The sequence below is a fragment of the Microcaecilia unicolor genome, chromosome 12, assembly GCF_901765095.1.
Source record: "Microcaecilia unicolor chromosome 12, aMicUni1.1, whole genome shotgun sequence".
NCBI lineage: Eukaryota > Metazoa > Chordata > Amphibia > Gymnophiona > Siphonopidae > Microcaecilia > Microcaecilia unicolor.
Genome location: NC_044042.1, coordinates 12,039,228 through 12,061,741, shown reverse-complemented (window position 1 = coordinate 12,061,741; position 22,514 = coordinate 12,039,228). Strand labels below are relative to the sequence as shown.

The 22,514-nt window shown below is 45.3% G+C and overlaps 1 protein-coding gene across 1 annotated transcript in view; it reads right to left on the bottom strand.

The window, feature by feature from the left end:
- Positions 1 to 1,103: 1,103 nt before the first annotated feature.
- Positions 1,104 to 22,514, bottom strand: part of MOV10 (Mov10 RISC complex RNA helicase) — a gene marked incomplete at its 5' end in the record, with an annotated part of 39,140 nt that continues 17,729 nt past the window's right edge. Inside the window, 7 exons of the mRNA XM_030221640.1 lie at positions 1,104 to 3,765; positions 8,539 to 8,660; positions 10,728 to 10,816; positions 10,912 to 11,037; positions 14,483 to 14,557; positions 15,219 to 15,410; positions 20,686 to 20,803. Coding sequence (XP_030077500.1) covers positions 3,701 to 3,765; positions 8,539 to 8,660; positions 10,728 to 10,816; positions 10,912 to 11,037; positions 14,483 to 14,557; positions 15,219 to 15,410; positions 20,686 to 20,803 — 787 coding nt within the window. The remainder of the gene's footprint in view (positions 3,766 to 8,538; positions 8,661 to 10,727; positions 10,817 to 10,911; positions 11,038 to 14,482; positions 14,558 to 15,218; positions 15,411 to 20,685; positions 20,804 to 22,514) is intronic.

The window sequence follows — 22,514 nt, the reverse complement described above, 5'->3', positions numbered from 1 at the left end:
CACACATTAGACAGTCAGTATGTGACCTTATGCATGTTCACGTGGCTTAACTTGAAAACCAGACTGGCCATAGGATCATTATGATTGGATCCCATCAGCCTCAATAATATGCCCAGGTCCTTTTCTATCCTATCTCGGACTCTGAAGCTGTAGAACTCTTGCCACTGGGTTTCCTTCCAGCTTCATGAAACTAAATGAGAAAGCGGGGTCCCCTCCCACTATAGCAAGTATTGAGAAAATGCCCAGAGCTGGGGGCACGGGGAGAAGGCGGCATTAATAAGAGCTGGCCATACCCATCACACTGCAGCTCTGCAAGTTTTTTTCAATGGTAGTGAACCAAAAGGAGAAAAAAAAAAAAGTCTAAAAAGGCACATTTCACCAGCATTTTGATAAACCCGCAGACAGCTAACAAGCAAAGAGGTGTTAAATGTTTAAAGTGAGTTTGCGTGTGTGTGGTCCTCACTTCCAGCTCTTCTTTGTAAATAAGCAGCACTTTGTGGGGAAAATTGGGATCTTGCACAGGACCAGCTAATGCAGTCCTGGTTATATTCATTGCCTGGGCAAAAGGGCCCATTCCAATTTAAGCCTAGAAAAATATCGGGAAAGCAGGCACATATCAGTTTGCCCCTCCTGACCTGGCCTCATCAGCTCACCTCCATGCCCTGTCTGGTCCTGCACCTTTTTTGCTGGTCATGTGCTCTGTGTTCTTTCACACCTTGCAAACAGTCAAGGGGAGGGAGAAGAAACCAAAAATGATATGAAGACATTTTGGTGTGTGTTTTTTTTTTTGTTTTGTTTTTCTTGCTTGAAATCTTGCTACAAGACTTTTTAATTGTAAAATAAAGAATTAAATGAATGTACAACAGGATAATAAAAATCACTTATTTTAGTACCAGCAGCTCAGGTGTGGTGAATCCAGTACGAAGGGAAAAATGTTTATATTGAAGCTTCAGTGACTGGTCACCTTCCCCTGGGTGCATAGCGCTTTCTTTATGCATATCTGAGGCTTTAAACCGATCTGTGTTGCAGTACAATGAGCCAGCTGCAGAGACCACCAAAACAAGCAACAGAAAGAAAAAAAAAATCCATGTCCACACAGAGAATTGATCAGTTAAAACTGTTCCGTAATCTTTATTTAAGATGAAATGGAAAAAAAATCCCCCCCACACACACACATAAGATTGCATTAATTAAACAGCAAAACTAAGCAATGTGATGGTTTCCCAAAGCCAAGCTCCTGGGCGAGGGGAGCAAAGGTACCCTTGTGATCAGGTCATGACAGAATTAATAGCACAATGGAATGACAAAAGGGCAGTTGAGGAAAAGTGACTGAAGTTTTCCCAGTTCTTCTACTCTTGACTGGCCACATTGAGGAAATGAAATAATTCATACCCGAAGCCAATACTCAAAACAAGAATGTTAAAATTGCAAAGATTTGAATACACCATGAGATTACAAAGTCTTCCTTGCGGATGCCCTCCTCCCCGAACAATTCTTTATGTCCAGATTTCAGATTTGAAGCGATTGTAATGTACATATCAGAGCCATCACAAAGCAGTTACAGGGTTTTTTTTTTTTTCATCAACATGTCCATAGTGCAAAAGGGTCTCCATTCATTAAGACGAAAATACAAGAAAGTCCTAGGCTCAGCCTTCATTTATTAAGGGGAAATTTCATATTTCAACTTTAAACAGATCTGTACACCAAAGTACAGAACCCATATGACAAGCATTAAAATACAGGGTGAAAAAGTACAAAACCATCCTTAAAAAAAAAAAAAAAAGTAACTTCTCGCATTCTGTAGTGCATTTAAGAATACAAAAAGCCCTTTTAAAGGATCATAGAAGAGGTCCATTTCTCTCTTCAAAGACATGTACTTTGCACAAAACTTGATTCTGAACCACCCAGCACATGGGTGTCAGGTCGTCCATGTGAGCAGCCTGGCCTGTCGGCATATGCATGCAAAGAACAGGGGTATGGGGGAATGCAAATCATAAAAAGCCACAGGACGCATGTACTGGGTCCCTCGGGATTCACGTGGCTGTGAAAAAGGGGTCTATCACCCCCCACGCAGAATAGCCATACAATACTCTTGACACGACTCCTGGGACCCTTGAGGGGAAGGCTGGTACCAAGAATCACATGGCTTTCTTGTGCCACATCACAGATCATTCAAGCAGCTTACAGCCACTTGGGTTTATGGTCCTAGTCTTCAAGGGTCATGAATGGGCCAGATTTTCAGAGTATTCCTAATGACTATACAGAAAAGAGATTTGCTTGTCTACTAATCTCCATGCCATGCTCTCATGCCATGATCATTAGGAATACCCTGAAAACCTAGCCTTCAAGGACTAGGCGTGAAGACCAGCAGTTTGTGGGGTTGACTAAATATTCCAGTTTGGGGGGGGGGGGAAGGGGGAGAAGAGGAGAGACCCCATCATCAGAAAGGGGAGACGGGAAAGTTACTTGAAGATTGAAGCCACAGTTTTGCAGGCTCTTTGCTCACCCAGCCATGAAGACATGACACAGGCTGAGCTTTCAATAGCATTAAATAGAAGCAAAAGTGATTTGCCCTTCGTTCAAAGTTGATGTTATTACAATCAGAGAATAGACCTGCCTGATTGGTTCAGTGGCAGTGCAACACAGGGATGCAAGTTTTGATTCCTGACCCAGGTCTTCTGCTTGTCAGACTGGTCAATCATTAGGAAAGCAGAAACCACAAGCCTTTGAGGTATGGGGAAGAGGAATCCATCATGCAGTTGTGATGCTTAGCAGCCAAATTTAGGACTTATAATTTACAGGAGTCTTGAAGGAGCCCCAGGGTGTGGCTCCTGGCCAGTGATCATAGTAAGTTGAGAAGGGATAACCGGGGGGGGGAGGTGGGGAGACACAAAAAGGCTCAAGGTCCCGGATTCCAGCCTCGATTACAAACGAGCTAGCAGCTCAGCAGATCAAGCGGCAAACTGCTGGGTCAGAAGGAAAAGCAGTAGTAATTTATCATGATTAAAAGAAACTTACAAAATATTTACAGATCTTCAAAATATCAAAAAGGCACTTAAAATTTCCAGTATTCCCCCCCCCCCCCCACCACACCAATCTGTTCTACAAGGGAACAGGAGGTGCACAGTACTAAGCCAGAAAGCAACACAACACTGGGAAAGGTTTTACAACACAGACCACTGGGTGAAACAGAATAAAGCCTTGATTAAGACAGCTCCAACCATCAAGCAATTATCCTTATACACTGCAACACCACCCAGCACATACTACACCTGAGATCACATTTCCAGCCAATGGACAACCAAAATAAAAAAAGGTTAAAGGGACCAGCAGGAAGGTTAGATGCCTGGCCCCTCCTCACGTAGGTAAAAGGAGGGGGCGGGGCATTCAATCTAAAATTTACTGATCATCAAGTATGGAGAACTACATCTTTGTTTTGAGTATGAGGAAAAGCAGGGAAAGGACTTAAACATGATGCGCTTGGTCCGTGGAAACCCCGAGTTGCCGAATGCAAAGTTTGGTGATTTTTCTAACAACCCTCCACCCCACACTCTCTTAACTAAACCTTTTCCCATCTTGAACTTATGGGTGGGAGGGGCACCAAAACTACCCTCCCTTCCCCAGCAGCAGCTGAAAAGTGCACAGAAATATTTGGTTGTTAGACACCCCGGGTGGGTTGGATTTATTCTGAGGATGCACATCACATATCATTTCTCCACTCAGGTGAGATCTGCTGCTGTACTTCGCTTTCTCCAGAAGGGTTTCCTAGGGGGGGGGGGGGGGGGGGGGGAAGGAAACAAATACAGCTGTCAGAACTGGATATGTAAAAGCTTCAAAAACAGGCACAATTACGATGTCAGGAGGGGCAGGCGGGCAGTAAGTACCCCCACTGCTCCTCAGGGTAGTTTTAGGGTGCATTTTAAGTTAGAAACCAAGACCAGCATTTCTCGCTTTTTATTAAATCTTTAATACGTAGCTTGGTCTACCCTCATCCCCAAACGGAACTGGCTGCCCCATGTAACTGAAGCAATTAGCAATTCACAGCTGCATTAAAAAAAGCCCCCAAAGCATGCATCTTCAAAAAAGAAAGAAGAAACAGGGGTGATATGATACAGATGTTCAAATATTTGAAAAGGTATTAATCCGCAAACAAATCATTTCCAGAGAAAATGTCAGGAAGTATTTTTTCACACAGAGAGACAAACAGAGACAGAGAGAGACAGAGAGAGAGAGACAGAAAGACAGAGAGAGAAAGACAGACAGAGAAAGACAGAGACAGAGACAGACAGAGAGAGAGAAAGACAGACAGAGAGAGAAAGACAGAGACAGAGACAGAGACAGAAAGACAGAGACAGAGACAGAGACAGAGAGAGAAAGACAGAGACAGAGACAGAGAGAAAGACAGAGAGAAAGACAGAGAGAAACACAGAGAGAAAGACAGAGAGAAACACAGAGACAGAGAGAAAGACAGAGAGAAAGACAGAGAGAAACACAGAGAGAAAGACAGAGAGAAACACAGAGACAGAGAGAAAGACAGAGAGAAAGACAGAGAGAAACACAGAGAGAAAGACAGAGAGAAACACAGAGACAGAGAGAAAGACAGAGAGAAACACAGAGAGAAAGACAGAGACAGAGAGAAAGACAGAGAGAAACACAGAGACAGAGAGAAAGACAGAGAGAAACACAGAGAGAAAGACAGAGAGAAACACAGAGAGAAAGACAGAGACAGAGAGAAAGACAGAGAGAAAGACAGAGAGAAAGACAGAGAGAAACACAGAGACAGAGAGAAAGACAGAGAGAAACACAGAGAGAAAGACAGAGAGAAACACAGAGACAGAGAGAAAGACAGAGAGAAACACAGAGACAAAGACAGAGAGAAACACAGAGAGAAAGACAGAGAGAAACACAGAGACAGAGAGAAAGACAGAGAGAAACACAGAGACAGAGACAGAGAGAAACACAGAGACAAAGACAGAGAGAAACACAGAGAGAAACACAGAGAGAAACACAGAGAGAAAGACAGAGAGAAACACAGAGACAGAGAGAAACACAGAGACAGAGAGAAACACAGAGAGAAACACAGAGAGAAACACAGAGAGAAAGACAGAGAGAAAGACAGAGAGAAACACAGAGACAGAGAGAAACACAGAGAGAAACACAGAGAGAAACACAGAGACAGAGAGAAACACAGAGAGAAACACAGAGAGAAAGACAGAGAGAAACACAGAGACAGAGAGAAACACAGAGAGAAAGACAGAGAGAAACACAGAGAGAAAGACAGAGAGAAACACAGAGACAGAGAGAAAGACAGAGAGAAACACAGAGACAGAGAGAAAGACAGAGAGAAACACAGAGACAGAGAGAGAAACAGAGAGAGAAAGACAGAGACAGACAGACAGAAAGACAGAGACAGAGAGAGAAACAGAGAGAGAAAGACAGAGACAGACAGACAGAAAGACAGAGACAGAGAGAGAAACAGAGAGAGAAAGACAGAGACAGACAGACAGAAAGACAGAGACAGAGAGAGAGACAAAGAGAGAAACAGAGACAGAGAGACAGAGAGAGAGACAAAGAGAGAGACAGAGAGAGAGACAAAGAGAGAGACAGAGAGAGAGACAAAGAGAGAGACAAAGAGAGAGACAGAGAGAGAGACAAAGAGAGAGACAAAGAGAGAGACAGAGAGAGAGACAAAGAGAGAAACAGAGACAGAGAGAGAGACAAAGAGAGAAACAGAGACAGAGAGAGAGACAAAGAGAGAAACAGAGAGAAACAGAGACAGAGACAAAGAGAGAAACAGAGACAGAGAGAGAGACAAAGAGAGAAACAGAGACAGAGAGAGAGACAAAGAGAGAAACAGAGAGAAACAGAGACAGAGACAAAGAGAGAAACAGAGACAGAGAGAGAGACAAAGAGAGAAACAGAGAGAAACAGAGACAGAGAGAGAGACAAAGAGAGAAACAGAGAGAAAGACAGAGACAGAGAGAGAGACAAAGAGAGAAACAGAGAGAAAGACAGAGACAGAGAGAGAGACAAAGAGAGAAACAGAGACAGAGACAGAGACAAAGAGAGAGACAGAGAGAGAGACAAAGAGAGAAACAGAGACAGAGACAAAGAGAGAAACAGAGACAGAGACAAAGAGAGAGACAGAGAGAGAGACAAAGAGAAACAGAGAGAAAGAGAGACAGAGAGAGAGACAAAGAGAGAAACAGAGAGAAAGACAGAGACAGAGAGAGAGACAAAGAGAGAAACAGAGAGAAAGACAGAGACAGAGAGAGAGACAAAGAGAGAAACAGAGAGAAACACAGAGACAGAGAGAGACAAGAGAGAAAGACAGAGAGAGAAACACAGAGACAGAGAGAGAGACAAAGAGAGAAACACAGAGAGAGAAACACAGAGACAGAGAGAGAGACAAAGAGAGAAACACAGAGAGAGAAACACAGAGACAGAGAGAGAGACAAAGAGAGAAACACAGAGAGAGAAACACAGAGACAGAGAGAGAGACAAGAGGAGAAACACAGAGAGAGAAACACAGAGACAGAGAGAGAGACAAAGAGAGAAACACAGAGAGAGAGACAGAGAAAGAGAGAGAGACAAAGAGAGAAACACAGAGAGAGAGACAGAGAAACACAGAGAGACAAAGAGAGAAACACAGAGAGAGAGAGAGAGAAACACAGAGAGAGAGACAGAGAAACACAGAGAGACAAAGAGAGAAACACAGAGAGACAAAGAGAGAAACACAGAGAGAGAGACAGAGAAACACAGAGAGACAAAGAGAGAAACACAGAGAGAGAGACAGAGAAACACAGAGAGACAAAGAGAGAAACACAGAGAGAGAGAGAGAGAAACACAGAGACAAAGAGAGAAACACAGAGAGAAAGACAGAGACAAAGAGAGAAACACAGAGAGAAAGACAGAGACAGAGAGACAAAGAGAGACAGACAAAGAGAGAAACAAAGAGACAAAGAGACAAAAAGAGACAAAGAGAGACAGACAAAGAGAGAAACAAAGAGACAAAGAGACAAAAAGAGACAAAGAGAGAAAAAGAGACAAAGAGAGAAAAAGAGACAAAGAGATAGAGAAAAAGAGACAAAGAGATAGAGAAAAAGAGACAAAGAGATAGAGAAAAAGAGAAAGAGACAGATAGAGAAAAAGAGAAAGAGACAAAGAGAAAAAGAGAGATGCTTGGAATGCCCTCCCGCGAGAGGTGGTGGAGATGAAAACGGTAACGGAATTCAAAAATGCAGAAGGAATGGATCCTCAGAAGCTTAGTGGAGATTGGGTGGCAGGGCAAGTGCTGGGCAGACTTCTACGGTCTACGCCCCAAAAATGGCAAGGATAAATCAAGGTCAGGTATACATATAAAGTAGCACATACGAGTTTATCCTGTTGGGCAGACTGGATGGACTGTACAGTTCTCTCTCTGCCGTCATCTATTATGTTATGTTAAGTGCCAATAAATTCCCACCCCCCTCCTCAATAGCTGTAAACTGCTGACAGCACAAGACAGCGCAGGGAAGAAGATACAAGATGTCACAATGCGAATGGCCTTGTCCCCATGCAGGGGAAGAAGAGGAAGCGGAAAAATATCCTAGGAGCACCTTTCAGCAGCTCCTCAGACCTGGTTGCAGGGGCGTAGCTACGTGGGGCCACAGGGGCCCACACAGATTACACCCTGGCCCCCTCTACATTTGACCCCCCCCCCCCCCGCCACCGCATCAAGTACCTTGTTTGCTGGTAGGGGTCCCCAATCCCCGCCAGCCAAAGAGCCTTCTTCAGCGCCAGTCGACTCCGGCGCCTTTGTTTTGTGATCATCTGTTTCTGACGCCTTACGTCCTGCACCGTGCACGTAGCCCCTTGCAGGACATAAGGCGTCAGAAACAGATCACAAAACGAAGGCGCCGCAGTCGACTGGCGCTAAATAAGACTCTTCGGCTGGCGGGGATTGGGGACCCCCGCCAGCAAACAAGGTACCTGATGCGGCGGCGGGGCAGGGTGCGGCGGCTAAACAGTGCCCCCCCCCCCCACCTGGGTCTGGCTACGCCCCTGCCTGGTTCGGCTCTGTGTGGTCACTAAAGCGATTCCCATCCCCCTCACAATCCCGATGACTGAAAACTGTAGTGAAAAAGCACCTCAAAAATAAGCTTGCGTTTGCCCCCCCCCCCCCCTTTCACATGTAGCCATTTGCACAAATCACTAGGTCTATCTTCAAGCTGCATGCAAGTCACTGCCTCCTCCTTTTCACAACACTGGTAATCAATGCTGGGGGTGGGGTTTGCCACCCAACCTGGGTGAACCCATAAAGACTGATCCAATACTGATTTATGTTCCTACGTCTGACATTTCTTTATTTCAGACAAGCACGACACTACGTTGATCAGTAAAGTGGGCCAAAAGCCAAGACCTGTCACAGCCTTTTTGGGTTCACTCAGCTTGGGTGGCAATCTCGTGTAAGCCCCGCCTTTAGGAGCTTGTTTTTATGTAGTAATCCCAGGGTCACAGCTCCATCTTTGGACAAGCCTCCCCCACACGTGAGCTCACCTGCTGGTTCAATGCTCAGCTGTAGGGAGCCGAGTTGGACGATCAGTTCTTCCTCCTCCATGTTTTCTTCCTCGTAGGGGTACCCGGTGTATCCACCTTCTTGTCTACAGTACCCCAGAAATCTAGGGGTGAAACCATGAGGCATCTTATCAGAACAATCTCTGCCACGTTTGTGAACAGGGAAGGCATGTTACGGAAGAGGTAAGATGACCCCAACCCCATTTAATTATTAACGTGCACCAGGGGCGTATCTGCGTGGGGCCACAGGGGCCTGGGCCCCCGCAGATTTCGCCCTGGACCCCCCTACCGCCGTTAACTCTCCCCCGCCTACCGCCAACCCTTTCCCCGCCTACTGCTGTCACCTACCCCGAGGTCCGCTCCTGCCGGTTTTTTAAACTATTACTTCAGCTGGCGGGGGACCCCAACCCCTGCCAGCCCAGCCAAGGTCTTCGTTTAAAAAACCGGCAGGAGCAGACCTCGGGGTAGGTGACGGCGGTAGGCGGGGGAGGGTTGACGACGACGGCGGCGGTAGGGGGGGGTTATAATGTGCCCCCTCACTCTAGCCCCTGCCCCCCCTACCGCCGAATCTCAGATACGCCCCTGACGTGCACAAAGAGCTAGTGTAGATTCCCTTCTCCTGGGCAATTCTCAAAACTATCTGCATCGGGATAAAGACTAGATGCACCCTAGCTGATCATGCTCACACCCACCTTTAACTTCCAGGCCCAAAACCCCCCTGCCCCCTCCCACCACCACCACTCCACACAAGTCATTGTGTCTTAAATATTAAAAACTTAGTGGTGTCTTTTGGGGTTGGGCAACAGAAGATGCCTTAAGTGGCAGTGACGTCTGAAATGCACAAGTTTGACAGCAGCTAAAAGTGTTATTGCTGCCGACTGGAAAAAGTGAGGGGCCTCTACGTACTAACTGGATTGTGAAGTTGACTGTTGGGAGAGCTGGGAAACTTAGACACCTCAAGCGTTATAAGTCTGCTGCAGAGGAATGGACTCATCTCGGTCAGATGGCAGAACCGGTGTGGGGCTTAGGGCAGGGTTAGACTTTTTTTTTTTTTTTTTGGGGGGGGGGGGGGGGGGAATTGGTATGCACCTGGGCACCTTGAAGAGACAATGTGCACCTGGAGTTGGGGGGGGGGGGAGGGGGAGGGAGTATGTGGAAAGGGGTGGGATTTTATACTTTTTTCAATAAGGTTCTTTAATCTTTTGTGGTTGGGAGTAATTTTTCTTTGTTTATGGTAGTGCTACTGTAAATTTTGAGAAAAACATCTTTACAGTTTTATAAAAAAAATAAAATAAATAAAGTTAGGTGTATGTATCTCACACAAATGAGGGCAGTTGTTTACTTGAAGCTTGCCCACCCTTCCTGCAGGTGAAGATATGGCCACTTACAGCAATGAGGATCTCTCTAGTTTTGCTTTGATTGCAGCTCTCTTGTTGCTTCCAAAAAGCGTTTCCCTTGGCCAATGCAACTAATTCACCCAGTAACCCCTTCTTACACACTGTACATTTAGGGCCTGGTGTGATACCTCAGTGGCAGGGCTGCACATGACCTCAGAGGGGGAGGGGTAGCCATGATTTCTGGCTCAGGTCTTCCATTCCCTTGCTCAGCTGAGGTTCAGGAGGCAGCAAGGGGAGGGAAGGAAGGGGGAACCCCCCCCCCCCCCAGGTCTGTCACTGCAGCAACTGCCCCAAAAAGAACAGTAACAAATACCTGGGTAGTTCTGAACAAAGACCGAGAATACAACGTGAAGGACGTCAGAAACAGAAGGAAGCCTTTTGCGAGAAGAGGACCTCGGCTGGCGGGGGTTGGAGTCCCCTGCCAGCAAAGGTAGGTGACGGCGGGGGGGGGGGGGGGGGGGGGGGGGGGGGCTAAAATGTGCCCCCTCACCTCGGGCTCTGGACCCCCCCCTCCCACCGAAGTCTGGCTACACCCCTGGGATGAACTCAATGCTAGCTCCCAAGCCACATAAAACTGCATTCATGTAAAACCATTTACAGCTGTATCTGAGCCTCAAGCAGCCCAAGCTGAGCACATCTGCTTCTTTCCAGCTTCCCAATCCCAGCAAACAAGAGCATAATGTATCGAGAGCTAATTTTTGTTGAATTTTTTTTTGCACTTTTTACGGTCTTGTTTTTCCCTGTCTTCCACTTTTTACACCAACAGGCACTTACTTGTACCAGTTTACATCCCTGCTGAGAATAATAGGATTCCCCACTACAATTAGCAGGGCCTTCGCTCTGGTGGCAGCCACGTTAAACCTCTAAAGAGAAGGAGAAAACAGAAGGCAGAGCTCAGTGGTAGATGCCGCACTCCCTGAAAAGCCAACCCCCTTCCTCTTGCTAGTAGACACCTCACCTTGGGGTTCCTGAGGAAGCCCAGGCTGAAGTCTTCATCTATCTGGAGGTAGTCGACTGAGCTACGCACTGTGGAGATGATGATCACACTGCGCTCTTGGCCCTGAAACTCTTCCACAGATCCCACCTAAAAGGCAGAAAGAACCCTTCAATGATCTCAGAACCCCACCAAGATGAAGACTCCACAATTTGCTAAAACGGGATTATACCAGGAGAAAAAAAACAAAACACCCTACTACGTTCAGAAGAATCGAGGCATGCTTCAAAGTCTTCTTACATTTGAACCGTTACCAAACCTGAACTAAGCTTGGATTAAGTGTAGTGGGGGTCCCAGACTGAGTGGGAGGGGCTAATGTGACATTTGCAGAGTGCCAAGCAGCTGTGAGAACATTATGCATTTGATTTAACATGTCGGAGGATTGCAAAACTGGTCATTTAATTATTATTTGTATCCCACATTTTCCCACCTTTTTGCAGGCTCAATGTGGCTTACATTATGCCGTAATGCCGATCACCATTTCCGGAATGAGAAATACAAAGTAGCATTACATTAAAGTTCATAAATGTTGAAATAAATTTAAAAAAGTTAGATAAACAGTTCATTTCAGGCGTGAGAGATAAGGGGGTAATGCATTAACGTTCATTACTGACAAATTGATTGAAGCAAACAGGTATAGAGATAAATTTAAACATTTATCTTACACCTTTCCCCTGGTAGCTCAAGCTGCATTTTTTTTTTTGTTACATTTGTACCCTGCGCTTTCCCACTCATGGCAGGCTCAATGCGGCTTGCATGGGGCAATGGAGGGTTAAGTGACTTGCCCAGAGTCACAAGGAGCTGCCTGTGCCTGAAGTGGGAATCAAACTCAGTTCCTCAGGACCAAAGTCCACCACCCTAACCACTAGGCCACTCCTCCACTGTTGCTACTATTTGAGATTCTACATGGAATGTTGCTATTCCACTAGCAACATTCCATGTAGAAGTCAGCCCTTGCAGATCACCAATGTGGCCGCGCAGGCTTCTGCTTCTGTGAGTCTGACATCCTGCAGGACGTCAGACTCATAGAAACAGAAGCCTGCGCAGCCTTCTACATGGAATGTTGCTAGTGGAATAGCAACATTCCATGTAGAATCTCCAATAGTAGCAACATTCCATGTAGAATCTCCAATAGTATCTATTTTATTTTTGTTACATTTGTACCCTGAGCTTTCCCACTCATGGCAGGCTCAATGCGGCTTACATGGGGCAATGGAGGGTTAAGTGACTTGCCCAGAGTCACAAGGAGCTGCCTGTGCCTGAAGTGGGAATCAAACTCAGGTCCTCAGTTCCCCAGGACCAAAGTCCACCACCCTAACCACTAGGCCCACTCCTCCACTCCAGTAGGTACAGCAGGGATTTCTTTTGAGACATTTTTCTGAATATGAATGATTTCATACTTCACAGAAGTCCATCTCACAAAAAAAAAACAAAAAACACAAATGCACTGATGGACAGTCTTGCCAAAATATAAGAAGCTATCCCCCCCCCCCACCCCCCGCACCAACCGGAGGGGGGCCGACCAATTGAATTCCAACACAAAGGTAACTGATTTAATAGTATCCAATTAGAATTGTGCAACACAGCTATACAGCCTTCCTTATTGACAGTATTAATAAAACTTCCTTATAGACGTTTTGCTAGACTGACTCAATGCAGTCCTGCATGTTGGAGTAAGGCGCGCCTGCTTGGCACACAAGCAGTTCTACAAAAAAAAAAAAAAAAAAAAATTTTATTTTATACATAATGTAAAAAAATAAAATATATGTACAAAGGGCCTTTGGAAAATAAAGTATATCCTTATTTTTAAACATACATTGTTTATGTAGAGAAATGCCAAAAAGACAATTATATAGAGACAATTAAAACTAAAAAGCTACGTGGAAAGAGACCAAAATGATAAATTTAAAATCTTATATCATTCTGTTCACTTTACATAAACTTTTTACTTTTAAATTATTTATTTTAGCACATTTATATCCCACATTTTCCCCACGTTAGCAGGTTCAAAGTGGCTTACAATGTACTGATTAGGCTAGCGCCAGACCAGTGGTGAAACGGTTACAATTAAAATTGAGAGGATAGAAGGAACAGGGTGAGAAGAAAAAAAAAAAAAAAAGAAAATGAGGAAAGGGAAGAGAGTCTAAAATGGTCCCAGGAAGTGTTTATATAAATTGATTGAATTTTATAATTTTAATACATCTATTCTTTTAAACACATGCAGTGGGGGGGGGGGGGGGGTGTAGACCTCCTTGCGAATCCTGAAGCAGGTGCTCCTTTGTGCCAAAACGCAGGACTGCATCAAGTTGAAGGTCTAATGAAATACTGTCAGTAAGGAAGACCTTATAGCTCTGTTGCACAGTTCTAGTTTTGTTACTATTAAAATCAGTTACCCTTGTGTTGGAATTCACTTAGTTGTTCCCCCTTTTCATCCACCAAAATGCACAGGCAGCTCCCATTACGAAATGCACATAGAACTGGTACAAGCATTCAGGGGCGTAGCCAGACAACAGGTTTTGGGTGGGCCTAGGCAAGAATTGGGTGGGCACCAAGTGTTCTCCCCTCCCCTCCCAAAAACAAATTCTCAGCTGGTGGGAAAATGCTTCTTTCCACCTTGGCAGTAGGCATGCACTGAAAACTGAGCAGGCGCAGATGCCATGGAGAGTAGCGTTTTTGTTAACATCAGGGGAAAATCTTCAGCTGGCGGAGCTTGGGATTCCCACCAGTTACCACTAAACATGTGCTACTGTTGGGTGGGCCTGAGCCATAAATGGGTGGGCCCTGGCCCACCCAAGTCCACCTGTGGCTACGCCACTGCAGGCATGGGGTAACTCGCATCTTACCGGAAGAACTAGTCAAAGGTTTTAAAAAGGCCCACAAATGGGAACACCCTTTGTCAAGTTCTTTGTGGAAGCTAATCTAATGTTCAGACCAAGATTGGATGTGTTGTCTCTTGAGTGTTCAGTGTAATCTACTAAAGATTGAAGGAACGCCATTAATTTATAGAACAGAGAAGGTTTGTTGATCAGGTCCAAATCCTGCATCACCTCAAAAGAAGAATGAAGTGAAAAATGTTAAATTAGCTGGTAAAAACAGAAGCCATCCCACTGAGAGGTCGTTAATCTGGAGATGGCAACAGTGGCAATAGGAAGAAAAATACAATCACAAGTTTATCAATACATCCGGTAAATGCCCAATTCATAGTTCTGTATTGCAGCATTGTGTAATTTCTTGCACCCAACAGGAAGATCTGATATAAAACAGATCACAATGGACCAGACTGCTCCCCCAACAGATGTCCTCTCTTCCAAAAGTGTTAGGCGGCAGCAACCCGGCAATTGTCCTGGGTCCCCCATAGGAGATGTAGCTACAGGCAACCTTTGGAGCCCCTCCCAGACTACTTTCAGTCGTTGGGCAATAAGGCGGTCCATTTGGCAGATGAGTGTTGCAGGATTTTGGTTTCCTAGTGAGATATGATCACTATATTTACATTAAACTTCTCAGGGGCAGAAAAAAATCAGAAAGTTATCATTACCTTCAAATCCTTGATGTCATTCAGACCTTTTAGCGATGGATCTACGACAGTGATCGCTTTTCTGAGTTTGTCCACCTAAAGAGAACATTGTGCGATAATCGTGTTACTTAAACCAAAACCTTCAAACTCCATACTGGCCACTTTTCTTGACAGTGGATTGCTCAGTTCTATCAAAGTAGGGCATGTTGGGAAATTTTGGAAAAAACAGGACAAACTGGAGTTGTCTTGCTCAGACACTAGACACTTCAGCAAGATGGTATAGTATGACAAATAATGCCTTGTTCTCCTAGTCTCCCGTCACCTTCCCCACTCAACCAACCTTCATGTTGTACATCACTTAGTAGGGATCTGGTACTGCCTCAAACTCTTCAGGCAGAGTAGCAGGTGGTTGAGGCTTTGAAGTTTTTTTGTGCCATTCTCGGAGAGATTTGGATTGTGTCCTACCAGGAAGGCAGAGGGGAAGGAGATACTGAGCAGCTAGCACTGGCCCCAAAGGGTCCTTGCTAGTCAAAGAGCCACAGCTCAGGCACAAAAAAGGGGAAGAACAGATAAACCTGCCCCCAAATCCCCCAAGAGACCTAGGGTCAAAGACTTGACCAGTCCAGCATGGCCACAATTTGGGCCAATTGGAGTAAGGCCTGTAAGGACAGTCCCCTCCCTCTTCTTATGTTGGGAAGTTCAAAACAAAAACCCTTCAAGATAGTGCTCTGCAAAACCTGTACCTTGGTTCCCTTACCTGCTTCCTGTATGGGGAAATGACGCCAATCTCCTTGGGGGAAATCCTGCCCTGTCCACCTTTTCCCTGAGAACTCAGTAGCTTCTTGAGATAGAAGAGCACCATCTCAATCTCATTGATATTGAAGAAGGAAGGGCTATTGCTTTCTCTCTCATCCTTTCCCACCACCCCATGGAAAATAATCGGGAAGTCCTAAAAAGGGAAAACAAAAATCAAACTTGTTCCTATTACAGAGATCCAGATAGAATAATAAAATAAAAAATAAATCTTATATCCCACTAGTACCTCACAGTTCAAAAGTGGGTTATACAATCAACGAGACAAGAACAATCGTCTGGAAATAAATAAATAGTCACATTCAGATACTTTGATGTACAAATTCCTGGAACTGTGTTTTAACGCTTTTCCTAAAAATAAAATACGATTTGGGAAGCATAAAAATACCAGCAAAATCTTTCCAACGTCTGGTTGCCTGAAAGGCTAAAGTTAATCCTAATAAATGTAGTCTCCTCTTCCCCTTAACCAAAGGGAACAAGACATCACTTTAGTCTCCTCCTCTGAGCCACAGGAAAGTGGAAATGATCATAAAAGTAATGAGGTGCCAAACTATGCATTATCTTAAAAAGGAAACTAGCCTCGAGAGGTAACCAATGCAATTTAACAAAAAAACTGGGGAGATATCAAATTTGGTTTTAAGCCAAAAACTAACGAACCGTAGTGTTCTGTGTGGTCTGTATTCTTTAGACTCAAGATTACAATAGTCTAGGTTAGAGACTAGAATCACCTACACCAAAAGTTTAAATTGGTCCCATTTCAAAATATAGTTTTGAATACATCATAGTTTTATCATTAAAAGAAAACATTTCTTAAGCAAACAGGTAACTTGATTTTCCAAAAGTAACAGCACTATCAATTAAAACACCTAAAACCTTAATAACTGGGGAAAACTCAAAAGTGTTACTGGATTAATACAGAGTCTTATTTTTCAGTTTGGTATCAAAACACGTCTAGTTTTATCTGTATTTAGCTTTAATTTATGACAGCATACAATTGTCTAGTAGTGCTAAACAGTGTTGAATCTTAGAAGAATCAATATTGTGCAGTAAAAAAAAAACCCACTAAAAATCATAAATGACATTACAATGGTGGGAGGGGAGATCCCTGTGGAACTCCACACGTAACTCCACCAAGGTGAAGATAAAAAAAAAGATCTTCCATCTTTACCCTACAAGAAAGAGTCAAAAAATATTGCTCAACCAATTCAACACATTCCCCGTAATACCAATTTCCTCAAGTAACTGTAGAAAAATGCTATGATCTACCAGGTCAAACCAGGGGTGTAGCCAGACTTTGGTGGGAGGGGGGGCCCAGAGCCCGAGGTGAGGGGGCACATTTTAGCCCCCCCCCCCCCCCCCCGCTGACCCCCCCCCCAACTCGCCATCGCCTACCTTTGCTGGTGGGGGACCCCAACCCCCTGCCAGCCGAGGTCCTCTTCTTCCCAATCCCACGCAAGGCTTCATTCTAGTCTGACATCAGACTAGAATGAAGCCTTGTGCGGGATTGGGAAGAAGAGGACCTCGGCTGGCGGGGGTTGGGGTCCCACGTCAGCAAAAGTAGGCGACACCGGGTTGGTGGCGGCAGGGGTCCGGGGCAAATCTATGGGGGCCCAGGTCCCCGTGGCCCCATACTGGCTACGTCACTGGGTCAAACTGCAGAAGCACTGCACATTTTCCTTCACTTGAAAGGCACCTAACTTTGCCCAACAAAGATCCACCAACTGTTTCCGTACTGAAAAAGGGTCTAAACCCCGATTGAGAAGAAAGTTACCAAACCCTCAGTTAATTTAGAGCCCCTTTTACCAAGCTGCGGCAAAAAGGGTGCCAGCGCTGGCATTGGCATGTTTTACGCCTGTACCGAGGTCCCCTTTTACCACAGCTGGTAAAAAAAAAGAGAAGTCTCCCCTTCCAGCAGGAAATCAATGGTGCTAAGCCACGCAGACTATTGTAACGGAATCTATGCGGAATGCAAAGAACAAATCATAAAGAAACGTCAAACCGCCCAAAACACAAGCAGCACGGCTTATATATGGAAAAACACGTTTTTGACAGCGCCAAACCACTCCGAGAAAAACCGCACTGGCTTCCAATTAAGGAATGTATCGCATTCAAGATCTGTACGATAGTTCACAAAATCATCTACGGCGAGGCACCGGGATATATGACAGACCTCATCAACCTACCACCCAGAAACACCATAAAATAAGCAAGATCATACCTAAACATCCATTACCCAAGCGGCAAAGTACTCAAATACAAATCCACCTACCAGCTTTTCCTACCTGAGCGCACAACTGTGGAACGCACTACCAAAAGTAGTAAAAACCACACTCGACCACATGAATTTCCGGAAAGCACCAAAAACAGAACTGTTCAGAAGGGCATACCCCACCGACCCAACATAAAAAACCTGGACATCTGCAACACAACTTAACCAAAGATCGTAACGGACATATCCTAACTCTTCCTTTCCCTCTCTAAAGTTCTCCCCACCTGTCTTTACCATACATGTATCTCACTCTACCATATCACCTTGATATTAATCGCAACTTGTATTTGTTCATACCGAAATCGGTTAACGCCGATTACGGTACCATGTAAGCCACATTGAGCCTGCAAAAAGGTGGGAAAATGTGGGATACAAATGCAACAAATGGCCATGCAGCAAGCAAAGCACTTGCAGCGCAGCCATTTGAGGTGGCGGTAAGGGGCTCCCGCACTAACCCGGCAGCTCGCGGCACTGCCCGATTAATCGCAGGGTACGTTTCAGCGCTACAAAAATAAATACATTTTTGTAGCGCCACAAATGACGGCATACTAGGGGTGGGCAGTACCGTCCGGCTGCTGCGGTAGCCAGCGGTACCCTTCCTGTATAGCGAGCAGTAAGCCTGTGTTGGGCTTACCGCCGCCAAGTAAAAGGAGCCCTTAGTGAAGAAAGGAATCAAAGCCACTGGTCTATAATTAGATGTAGTATAAATAGGTCGTTTTGGATCCTTTAATATAGGAATAAGCAATTATTTCCTCCAACTCGGATGGATATATACCTTGAGATAGCTGCTCCTCAAACCCAATCAATATAGAGCCACTTGAAAAACTAAAAAAAAAACACCCACGAAGGAGCAGCTTGCATAAGAGGGACAACTATCCAAGGAACAGTAAAATTACATTTAATGTATAATTTGACAAAATCATGCCAACAAGTTGGAAGGAAATTGTTCCAAAATCTATCCCCAGGGATCTCTTTAGCAGAGCAAAGTTTTGTAAATTAACAACCTTTATGATCTGGGAACCCTGTCCTTAGCTTGATTTATCTCCCCCCCCCCCCCTCCCCTGAAAGAAATTCACTAATTGAATAGCTGACAATTTGATCTGTAGCTTTAGATAATGGCATACAGAGGTCACTTGTAGGTTAAGTATTTCCCTAAGGACATGGTCAAAAATTCAATTTGTTGGGGTTGCTGTAATCATCCACTTGGCTAAGCAGGTCACACAGGGTTTTACTGGACAAATTTAATGCATCTGTGGCAGGCTTACAGGAGCTACACTCCTTTCGTTTTCATGGAGTGACCTTTCTTTGTGCATAGCCCTGTTTTTCAGCCTCTATTTATGCAAATGAGGCCACACCCCCACAGGCCACTTCTGACCAGATGGAGTACGATTCCCCAAAGCTAGCCACATTAAGCCTGCAAAGAGGTGGGAAAATGTGGGATACAAATGCAATAAATAATAAATTAACTTTTCAGCCCTTTTATATCTATGACTGGTTGGCCGACCCTTGCTCCTACAAACAGAACTCATCTACTACTACTACTACTATTTAGCATTTCTATAGCGCTACAAGGCATACGCAGCGCTATACAAACATAGAAGAAAGACAGTCCCTGCTCAAAGAGCTATGTAATAAAAGTGAGCCAAGTATAGGACAATCAAGCCATTGTGACATCACTGATGAGGTTGGCTCTTATTGGTGGCCTGAGGCATTATGACATCACAATATCACCTCTGATTACAAGAGACTACTACTACTACTATTTAGCATTTCTATAGCACTACAAGGCGTACGCAGCGCTGCACAAACATAGAAGAAAGACAGTCCCTGCTCAAAGAGCTTACAATCTAATAGACAAAAAATAAATAAAGTAAGCAAATCAAATCAATTAATGTGAACGGGAAGGAAGAGAGGAGGGTAGGTGGAGGCGAGTGGTTACGAGTCAAAAGCAATGTTAAAGAGGTGGGCTTTCAGTCTAGATTTAAAGGTGGCCAAGGATGGGGCAAGACGTAGGGGCTCAGGAAGTTTATTCCAGGCGTAGGGTGCAGCGAGACAGAAGGCGCGAAGTCTGGAGTTGGCAGTAGTGGAGAAGGGAACGGATAAGAAGGATTTATCCATGGAGCGGAGTGCACGGGAAGGGGTGTAGGGAAGGACGAGTGTGGAGAGATACTGGGGAGCAGCAGAGTGAATACATTTATAGGTTAGTAGAAGAAGTTTGAACAGGATGCGAAAACGGATAGGGAGCCAGTGAAGGGTCTTGAGGAGAGGGGTAGTATGAGTAAAGCGACCCTGGCGGAAGGCGAGACGGGCAGCAGTAGCAAAAATACTGACTCGATAGCACAGTCCAGGACTCCGGGGCGGTAATCGAGCTTATGACAAAAGCTGTAAAGGCTCAAACGGATACTTAACGGGAGTCTTAAAATATACTGCTCTTAAGGGCCGAGAGCCAAGAGCAACGAGTAACCGGTAACTGCAGGAAGACAGGTGCACCGTAATCATTTGGGGCTGGAAGTTTAGCATCAGGTTGCGGAGAAAGCTTAGCAATTTAAAATCTGCAAGTTTCCTAGGAGTCAATAGACCACTAACTTCCTCTGCGCACAGGGTCTTGGGGAACTGCAGCACCACAGTATAGCAGTATTAACATCTTTTTGAGATAACATTACCTAGACTTGTGCTCTCAAAGGCTGCTGCAGAACTGCCCCCGTTTAATCAAATGCATTTGAAGTCAGTTTATGAAAAGGTTTTCTGTTCTGTTACAATCCATTTGTAGGTGGTCACGTGCTAGTCGGAAGCACAGTTCGATGGAGACGCCGGCCATCCGACAAGCATGCGCTTCTTATACTAACCAGCCTCAGAACTACTGGGGCCTCACAAACCCTATTTCTGAACTAATTATCTTAACATAGGTCACTCAGTAAGGCTGCCCTGCCTTTCGGGTTCCAGGATCAAGTAGTGAACTGCATTTTATGTACCATTCCCGAAGCCAAAAATACAAGTCACACGAAACCACTCCATAAGGACCGATATTATTGTGTATGGATCAAGGCTTGTTGTGTAACCCCAACCAGATGCAGCCTTCCACACAGACCCAACCTCAGCTGGTTTTTTTTGGAAGGGGGGGGGGGCATTCTGCAGGTCCTACCTTCTTTGGCAAATGTTCCCACTTGCAGTACGAATGGCTTATCATCTTATCTGCATACTCCAGGAGTTCGTTATCGTAAAACAGTTCATTAGGGGTCTTCAAGATGGCCGAATGGGACCTAATTTGGGGAGAGAGATGGGGGGTGGGGAGTTTTTGTATAAGTATGAATCAGTCTGGGAAAAACAGGCAGACAATCCACCAGATCCAAGCTGAAAAAAAAAAAAAAACCCAAGCCAATAACCAACCACAGCTGACAAGTTGAAAGTCCATATTCAGAACTTATTCACCACATCAAGGTTAAAAGCATAAACACGTTAAAAGCTCAACATGGCCATGTTTTACCCTAAGTGTTGTATCAGCGGCTAATGACAACGGTCAACGAATACATACATTTTTATGATTTATACTAGGTGTAAAATATACAAGTAAATCACAGACATAAAATGACAACACTAAGAATCAAACAGGTCAAAGCATTTATAATTCTGACATATGCAAGCTTTATATATTTACAGTTCATTAGCCCCTGACGTAACCTTAAAAGGTTGAATCATGGCCGTGTCAGGCTTTAATAGTGTTTATGCTTTTAACCTTGATGTGGTGAAACGTAGGAATCATATCAGCTCAAGCCAGTTGGGAATGCTTTAGGGGTTACCAAATATCTGGTTTTACTAGGGCATGAACTCTTGAGGACACGGCCGGGCATCTGGGTGGTTTTGCCAGCCTGCCTGTTTGTCTGGATTTGCAGACAAACAGGCAGGCTGGTGGGCAGATGGGCGGACAGGCCTCAGGGTGTTCTATCCTCCCCTCCTTTTCCTTAGTGTGGTGACCTGGTGGTCTACTGTCCTCTTTGAGGCAGGAAAGAGCCCCCTGTTCCCTGCCCGGCGCATCTGCATACTTTCTTGCTCCCTGCACTGCTTCAAAATAGGTGCTGTCAGATCACCCCCCCCCCCCCCCCATTATACTGTATTACCCGATAAACCACCTTATAAAGAAGGCACAATTTTCCAAACAAATCTGACTCAAATTCTAAGCTGAGTGAGTTCAGAGGCTGAACACGGCTTTCGCAATCTCGATTTGCTTGGATAAAGGGCATAGCCAGATTTCGGCGGGAGGGGGGTCCAGAGCCCAGGTAAGAGGGCACATTTTAGCCCCCCCCCCCCCGCCACCAACCTTGCGCCCCTACCCCGCTGACGACCCTCTCGACACCCCCTCCTGCCCCCAACCCTCCCCCGCCGCATACCTTTGCTGGCGAGGAACCCCAACCCCCGCCAGCCGAGGTCCTCTTGCTTCCCGCTCAAGGCTTCGTTCTGTTTCTGAACGAAGCCTTGATCTGCAAGGCTTCGTTCTGTTTCAGTGAGTCTGACGTCCTGCATGTACAACACGCAGAACATCAAACAGAACGAAGCCTTGCGTGGGAAGCAAGAGGACCTCGGCTGGAGGGGGTTGGGGTCACTCGCCAGCAAAGGTAGCCCATGGCGACAGCGGGTTGGCGGTGGGGAGGGTCGAGAGGGTCGTCGGCAGGGGGGTCCAGGCCCCTGTGGCCCCACATAGCTATGCCCCTGGCTTGGATTGGGTTCAGACACCAGGTAATATTGTTAAATTTGTGCCAGGAGACATGTTACCCTGTGTAAGGCTAATGCCTTTTATATCTGTCTCTCTCTCCATCAGAGAGCCTATTAAACATAATGGGATGAATAAGGACTTGCATCCCTCACGGCGCTGAACCCAACAGATACATAAGTGCATCAGTACATCTGTTGAACAGGGCAAGGCCTTTCCTGTACCCAGCAAGTGTGAACGCTAAATACAACGGACAGACACTGAAC